At 43.1% G+C, this 8,300-nt stretch overlaps 1 protein-coding gene across 3 annotated transcripts in view; it reads right to left on the bottom strand.

Annotated features, from left to right (window-relative positions):
* Positions 1–640: 640 nt before the first annotated feature.
* Positions 641–8,300, bottom strand: part of col11a2 (collagen, type XI, alpha 2) — a 50,361-nt gene continuing 42,701 nt past the window's right edge. For all 3 annotated transcript variants that reach the window (XM_041955182.1, XM_041955184.1, XM_041955185.1), the window contains 14 exons: positions 8,177–8,230; positions 8,026–8,079; positions 7,663–7,716; positions 7,216–7,323; positions 7,049–7,102; positions 6,607–6,768; positions 6,432–6,485; positions 6,255–6,290; positions 6,080–6,133; positions 5,698–5,977; positions 4,994–5,106; positions 4,545–4,613; positions 4,156–4,392; positions 641–2,987 (listed from right to left, as the gene is read on the bottom strand). In XM_041955182.1, the coding sequence (XP_041811116.1) occupies positions 2,841–2,987; positions 4,156–4,392; positions 4,545–4,613; positions 4,994–5,106; positions 5,698–5,977; positions 6,080–6,133; positions 6,255–6,290; positions 6,432–6,485; positions 6,607–6,768; positions 7,049–7,102; positions 7,216–7,323; positions 7,663–7,716; positions 8,026–8,079; positions 8,177–8,230 (1,476 nt within the window). In that variant the 3' untranslated portion in view covers positions 641–2,840. The remainder of the gene's footprint in view (positions 2,988–4,155; positions 4,393–4,544; positions 4,614–4,993; positions 5,107–5,697; positions 5,978–6,079; positions 6,134–6,254; positions 6,291–6,431; positions 6,486–6,606; positions 6,769–7,048; positions 7,103–7,215; positions 7,324–7,662; positions 7,717–8,025; positions 8,080–8,176; positions 8,231–8,300) is intronic.

The raw sequence follows: 8,300 nt of genomic DNA, 5'->3' as shown, positions 1-8,300 counted from the left end.
CTCTCCGTAGATTTGAAACGGATTTTAACGCTCGACAAAAGCTGTACTTTCTAATAATAAAGAAGAATGATTCACAAAGGACACCATAGTATTTACATTTCTGAATGTGCACCATCCTTTTCCAGCATGAGACACAAAACCTGACGAACAAACCACCTGAACAAATGAGAAACGGCGCCGTCTTGTGGCCATTTGCGGGAACTACTCATGACGGGTTTGGAAAAAATAACACGAGTCCAGCAGCTCTTTTTAAAAAGATTATATATTACAGAAACAAGAATAAAAAAAAAATACTTACACACATTATAAAATAATACTTTTTTCTCTTATCAGCACCATGTTTTTTATGTTGAAATGTTTGTCTTCAACACAATAAAAACAAATATTTGAGGTCATTCTCTCCCGAGAATCTCAGTCAGATTATTAAAAATTTTGGATTTTGGCCATCCCACCCCGTTTCCCTGCTATATCGAAAAAAGACAAATGAAAAACAAACAATTAAAACCAGAACCCTTGTATGATATCATCTCACAGCCACTCACGGTGGCTGACAGAGCTGCCCCCTCCCTCTCACAACCTTTCTCCTACCCACTGTAGTCTCAGACAGAAATGTAAAAAAAAAAAAAAAAGCGGATTGTGTGTCAGTATTTTTTAGCACTGACTCAGTAAACTGAGTTTCTATGATGCATTTCAAAGCACCAACCTGAGCCTGAAACCAATATACGCCAACTCAAACAGTAGCAACGACAAGGAAATGTGACAGAACTGGAGAGTCACCATTTAATCATTACAGTGGAAGCAAAATTTAACAGCACAGTACAGTTGATGCAAACACTAAAAAGGGATATTACAATAAAATATGGCCACAGATTCTTTGGTTCTACAAAAGGAGTTTGGACAGGGCGTGAACAGAAGCACCACAACTCAGGCTGGCAGTGAGTTTAACATGTAAGTCACTCGCTTCACTTGAGCTTCAAGTGTCAGCGACAGGAAATAAATACAAATGAAATATACCACATTTAACTGGAATATTTGGTGGTCCTTGTTTTTTTTAATCTCAAAGCACCCTGTTTGTTTTAAATAAATACAATAGAATATCACTATTTCTGTACAAATGGAATGTAATGCACACTTTCCCCAGTAAAAAGCTTTATGAAATCGTAAAAGAGACTAAAGAAAATGAAGGACTCAAAGTGAATATTAAAAGTTTTATACTTTGGTATAATTAGCACCTTGCCACACAGTTTCTTTCAGTAAAGCATGCATTTTATTCACTGCTGTACGAAAAAGAAGGAGGGAACTTTGAATCTCATATACATATTAAAACCCTGATGATGGTTCGTGCTTGGACGCCAAATCAGAAAATGTGTTCCGGATGATAATCAAAGTACCCAGAAAGTGACTCAGCAAATACTGGACTGGTGTGTGGTAGCGACCCTGGTGGCCTGATCCACGATTTTAAGAAGAATCAGCCCTTTACATGCAAGTACAATAGCATCAAGTTTAGCACAGTTCACAAATATAATGGCTTTTAAATTCACTGTCACTGTTGTCCAGCGTTAACAAATGAACAACTCAAAGAGTGTCCGCTGCTCTCAGCGCAGAGGAAAGAATGAATCCTGGTCACGCTGGACTCGACTGAACACCAGAAAGATTTTTCAATCACTTTGAGCTGCGAATCACATTTTTAGACTGTTTTAATAAAACTTCAGGGTGTCATGAAGAGAACATTACAAACAGTGGAGAATTCACTTAAACGCAAGAAAAAACAGATCGACCTAACAGGCAAGACCCAGCTGGTGTCATCTGGTCAGATCCTTCTTTTTCTTTCTGGGTGGAAACTGGCGGCTTTAATTCTTTGGTTCCTTTTGATGCAATAACATAAGAGCTGAGAGTTACTCTGTATTTTCAGTGTGAGCAACATGACTGACAAGTCACGTGGGCGTTCATTCATTTCTTCTGTCAGCCACATCTGCGACCGCTGGCCGTCTGCTGTTTTGATCTGATTTCCTACTTGAGAAGGAGGCAAGTGCAAACAGATAAAAAGCTGATGCAAAGCTTTCAATTGGCAACTTTTTATCTGAACGACTAAACGAATGAACGCCCGACAGATGCCAAAGCTGTGATTCAAAAGGCCCGATTCGACTGTTTAAAACATCGTACGTGCAGACAGCTACAGAGGAGCCTCTTGCGCCTCCTGTCGGCCATGAAAGAGTGACCGCCAACCACGCTGCTTACACTGTGAACGTGGGGTTAAAGGAATGGAAATAATGTCCGAGGGTGACCCTTTTTTTTTGGGAGGAGGAGGGGGGGAGGTAGAGCAGGTGAGATGAGTGGAAAAAAAGAGAGACAGCGGGAAGGAGAGAAGAGTGAGAGGGGGATCGGAGACGGGGGGCTTCAGGCCTCAAGTCGCTGGCTTGCTCTCTTTTCTCGGGCCGGCCCCGTTCGCTGATGGTAAAGAAAACACTGTTTTATTTTCCGAAGAACACTCTCTCCTGGTTTTTTCTTCCTTTCTCGCGGCCGTGGTCTCCTCTCCGCGAGCTTTTCGTTTCTCTCCTCTTTTCTTTTTTTTTTTTTGACGTCCATTAATTGTTGGGAGGATGTTTCTTTCCCCAGGCACGTACTTGAGTGTGAGTGTGTGTCTCACAACAGCATCTGTGTGTGTCAGTGTGTGTGTCTGTGGGTTTGTGTGTGTGTTTCATATCATTTACAAGTTAATTTACAAATTACTGGGCATGTGTGTTTCTTTTATATAATTGTGTCTCTAGGTGCATGCGTGTGTGTGTGTGTGTGAGTATTTGCATGTGTTGTTCTTTGCATGTGTGCGTGTGTGTGTGTGTTTAGCCTTGGAAACAGACAGGTCCCACTTCAAAGCCAAACTGCTGGTTGCTCTCCCCAAAGTCTGACACCTTGATATCCAGCAGAGGAAGATGCTCCACCTGAGGCGTGTTGACCTCCAGGACTGTCCTGTCAAAGCCCTTACGATACTGCAGAGACACAGAGAGAGAGGGACACGTCACAAACTGGAATCAAGATGTTTGCATGTGCGTGACTGTGAACAAAGATTGCCTTTGTGAAAATAAGCTTGAATAATTCTAATTATGTTAATTTGCTTAAAGTCTGCATCACCACAGCACGTTAGAAGAGGCTGTCTGGTGCAATATAAGCCATTGTCAAGTCTCAGTCTCCTTTTAAGTTATGCTAAATACTTCATTACATCCTGTAAATGCCAACACCAGTAAAAATTAAAAAAGGTACTTTTCAGTGACAGCAGCATAGTTTGTTTTAGTTTTTAAAAGCATTAAAGGATCTAAAATATAGAAAATCAGTGTAAAAAGCTAAAGAAAATAGCTGCAAGGGTGTGGTTTCAACTGTGATTCACAGACTTTTGTATTATTGTTTGTGTACTTAAGTAAGTGTACTTGATAATATGTGATGTCAGAGTGTCAGCAGTCAACATATTCATCCTGAAGTGTTGATCAGCATGCATCAGTAGCGCACTGAATAGATGTAGAGAAGGTGGGGAACCCTCTCACGTTCAGAGCCTTAAAGCTCCCATAAAACACTACTGTGATGTTCTTAATGTGATGCATTTTCTGTTGAAACAGGATGTTGAGGTGGGACACAACACGAGGGATCAATCTGCTGGTTAGATGTTAGATGTGTTATACTACTTGTGCATGTAAAGCACTTTGTAACTTTGTTTGCTGCATAAGTGCTGCATAAAAAAAGGTTATTAATATTATTAGCCTGTGAATATTCTCATTCATCCAGGTCATTGGAAGCTTTAGGGCATTCAATCGTTCGGAACTGCACCTCGTCAGTTTGTCTTAGAAGACGTTTCGCCTCTCATCCGAGCAGGCTTCATCAGTTCGTACGCAACCAGACTAGATAGGACAGCTCTAGTCCAATGCAATGGTTCAAGTATTTATCCCCTGAGTGAGACCAACCAACAAAAACAAGAATGGTATCACTCTATTGTGAGGCAAACGATCCCCCCATTAAGGCGGGGTGGGATGCAACCCTTTGGTGTCAACGACAGTCGTTAGCCTCGTTAGTGTCCCATTGTTGTCATTGGGTCAAATATCAAAAACCAACTGTTTTCCAGGAAGTGAGTCTTCCAGAAAGAGTCAAGAACACAGAGCTCAGACTCACAGAGCAGCCATCGACCAAGGCTTTGATGTAGGGGTTGGTCTCGTAGCTCAGGTCCTCGTCGTTGGCACCCTTGAAGTGCAGTGCCCTGTTGTAGCTGTTCTTGGCGCTTCGGTCGGCCCAGGCCACCGAGCGGTGGCAGTGGTAGGTGAGGTTCTGGCGGGCCTGGACGCTCAAGAGACGCAGGAAGCCCAGCTGGACCACGCCCACGGGCTCGCCGTTAGAGTCCACATAGGAGAACTGGAAGGAGGAGGAGTGTGAAGACGAGGCAGCAGAAGGGGATTTGAAGATGAGGAGACAACAAAACAGAGGGTAGTTAAGATAAGAGCTAAAATATTATCAAAAAAACTTAAGTTTCAGAGCTGCTCTTCATGTCACACAGGGTCACTAACCTTACTACCAGTGGTGAACTGACTGTACCAGGATCCTGGAGTCTCTTTGTTCCAGGAGCTCATCTTCACCTGCCAACACAATTGTCCCATATGGTCACATATGTATTATATTAAAATGTTCAGTTTTTATATATATATTGTTTGTATAGTTTTGCACAAATAAATAAATACAACATGTGTACAATGAGACCCCTTTACACCAACCTGGACAAAGTGAATTCTGAGTCATGATAGCACAGAGATCTTGTTGGTTTTATTATAAAAGTGAGAAAATGATCTCTTTCTTCGTGTCTACAGTGACGAGTGATGAGCAGTCCCACCTACTTTTTAAAAGCATCATTCATATCATTTACACATTTAACAGATTTCCTAACTGGAACTCGGAGGAGTTAGCGACGGCAGATTTAATTTTACAGGATTTTACAGTGCTGCTGGTGTGGTGGACTGACCGTGTTGATGCTCTTGCTGGGGTACAGACACGTCTCTGCTCCGTTAGTGAAATTACAGAAGACCTTGAAGGAGTCTCTGGAGCAGCCCTGGTTGGGGTCAATCCAGTAATCTCCTGCAGAGGGCGACAGAGAGACAAAACACAACATAAAAACTCAGAGTCTAGTTATGACTGGGTTTATAAAAAAAACCCATATATGTTTTTTAGTTCTTTATGTAATGTTAATGCAATAATTTTTAAATCAAATAATTTATATTATTGTCAATAAAATGATTCTATTTCTAAACCTAATCCATCGACATCTAACCATCCGGGTGGACCTGTCTGTATCAAGCCAGCTTCTTGGAATGGCCTTTCTGCCAGCTGTTAGTAGAATTTTGATCACATACTTATCATCCTTCAGCAGCTCTTTATTTATCTTTAGGCGACTCCAGATGATATGTGTGTGATTTGTATGGCCACGTTACCTCCAGCATTGGTTTTTTTATCAGGTGTAATAAAGAAACAAATTGGATTTTTTCCATTAAAATTCTCTTCATTTATGTGATTTTGCTTCATAAATGAATTGTTTAATGAAAAAAAGAGAATTGTTCAGCATCAGCCACATGTTGAAATGACAATGATCACCACATCAGGACCAGAACCTGATGGAGAGATCATTACGCTGAGCAGGCGGCAGGTTAAGTCTTGGGTTAAGTCCCTTACCGTCTTTGAGGTCTGGCTGGCTGAGGTGCAGGTCTTGGCAGGTGCGGGCAGGGCTGTCCTGGGTGCCCAGAGGGAAACGCATGGTCTCGATCTCCTGTCGAAGTGAGTTGAGAGAACCGAAGATCTCCTCCATGCCTTCGCTGCCCATCAGGAACTCGGTGCCAGCGGCATCAGATGCAGGCATGTCGGTCTCGGGGAGCAGCTGGCTGGCATCGATGGAACGCTTGGATTTGGGACTCCTCTGGATGGGCAGGGGCTGAATGACCTCGCCTGGTGGACCCTGGGCAGCAAATTTTAATTTTAATCAATTAACTGACAAACAGTGAGGGGCGATGAGTGAGCAGAGAAGAGTTTCTGTCACAATGACAGGTGAAGAACTTACAGGAGGTCCAGGAGGTCCTTGTACACCCTTTTCTCCCTTGGGACCAGCTCCTCCCTGAACACAGCAGAGAGGGAAAAGTTCAAGAAGCATTACTGCATCAGATCCAAGTCAATACATGTTTCGTCAACAATTTCATTCATTTTGTGTGGAACAAACACTCGTAAAGTGTACTCACAGCAGAACCCTTAGCTCCTTTGATACCTTGAGGACCCTGTAAAAGATATGAGGCTTTAGTTTAAAGATGAAGACCATCCTTAGTGTTTTACTACTGTCACTAATTTCTATGGTACTTAATAATATCTGAGGAAGCAGAGAGTCTGAAGTCATGTTCATGGGATAAAACAGCACTCACAGGCAGACCAGGAGGACCAGCAGGGCCGATGGGTCCGGTGCCTCCAGCCATTCCCTGGAAAACAACACGAGACGTTTAACATGAGAACAGTTTTCAAGCATTATTATCAAACTGAATGTGAATAATGGTGGTTGAGCTGCCCCACTCTAACACATGTGAAAGAGGCCAGACTCACATTCTCTCCTTTTGGTCCGGAGGACCCCTGAGGCCCAGGCAGACCTCTGTCTCCCTTCTCTCCCTGCTCTCCTGGGGGTCCAATGAGACCGATAAGACCTGGGTGTCCCTTCTCTCCCTTGGAACCAGGGTCTCCACGCAGACCAGGCAAACCAGGAGGTCCCTGCAAGAGGAGAAGAAGAAAAAGAAGAGGGGAGGAGGAAGACAGCGAAGAGGTGGTGGAGGAGACAAGAAGCATGAAAACCAGGAGAGGAAGAGAGAGAGGATGGGAGAAATGGAAGACAGGAAGAGGAAAGTTGGAGTTGGATTGAATGAGACAGCAGGAGGAGGAAAAGACTGATGTTGGATCAGAAGCAACTAAATAAGTTATTTTACTGGATGTCCTTCGTACAAAAGAGCAGAGTGGATGTATACATGAACACAAAAAGGCTCTGTTATCTTACGATAGGTCCAGGTGGTCCTTTCTGTCCAGAAGGTCCTGGAGATCCTTGCTCACCCTGAAGCACAGATAGAAACACATTTAGCAGGTGGTGGCCATCCAACAAACTATACCACAAATAACATATACACCCATGAAATATTGTATTATCTAGTGGTCACAGTAACTGACCACTGATCCTGGGAGTCCTCTGAGTCCTTCTGTTCCTGGTTTTCCTGGTACACCCTGGGGGCCCACAGGGCCAGTTTTTCCTGGGGGGCCGACAGCACCTGGATCTCCCTATTAATGATGATGAAGAACCATGATTAAAATGTTTTTAAAATTATCTACAAGCATGACATCAACTGCCTAACAAAAGAAAATGAGATGAGAAGAGATACCTGGTGAACTTTAAGGAGATATCACAGACAGACAAAAACGCTTCAAATGTTTTTCAGAATAAAAGCACAGTTAGTGATTTAGGATCAAACTATCGTCACCAGGAAGGGAGACAGTGATGCCATGCCAACTTTGGTATCTTTATACCACTTCTGTATTTCTTGCCATTAGTTTAGACTTAACATTATCAATGCAGAACCACATGGAGTTGAAAAATGTACTGAAAAGATCTGGACTCACCTTAGTTCCCTTCTCTCCCTGACGTCCCTCTGGTCCTCTTGTTCCAGCAGGACCCTGGCAAATAACACATACAACACTGCATTAACAAACCTAAATATATTCTGTAATTTCAAATTCCAGAATTGTATATCAAGTATTACCATGTACTACGAAGTACTTTTAAGTCACATGCTTCCTCTCCTTCTACCTCTCTAAGTATACAAAGGTCAACTTGGTGAAACAGGTTTGATGCTACAACATTTAGCAGGCTTCAGCCAGTGCATGACGAATGGATGAATGAATTCATGACTGCCGCTGTGCTGTTCTCATGCAAACCCTTGCTGGTACGACCAGGTGCCTGTCAAACGAGGACGGTGACCTTACCCTCTTTCCTAGGGGGCCGGGAGGTCCGTTCTCACCAGGAGGTCCAGGGGAGCCCTGCAGTAGGAGGCGAGAGAGCAGATTTAGGGTACTGAGATATTTTTTAGAACACTTCAGAAACATACAGTATCTGCATTGGTGCATCTCGACGTACAGATTCTCCTGGTTCGCCATCTTCTCCTCTCTCTCCCTTGGCGCCATCTTGACCCTGAAGTGAAGCAGATCAGGTTTAGAGGTTTTTCTTCCTGTGTCTCGGTTAGAAGCTCAAGGCAATATGT

Source organism: Chelmon rostratus, chromosome 16 (genome assembly GCF_017976325.1).
Source record: "Chelmon rostratus isolate fCheRos1 chromosome 16, fCheRos1.pri, whole genome shotgun sequence".
Lineage (NCBI taxonomy): Eukaryota > Metazoa > Chordata > Actinopteri > Chaetodontiformes > Chaetodontidae > Chelmon > Chelmon rostratus.
This window is presented reverse-complemented; position numbering and strand designations above follow the sequence as displayed.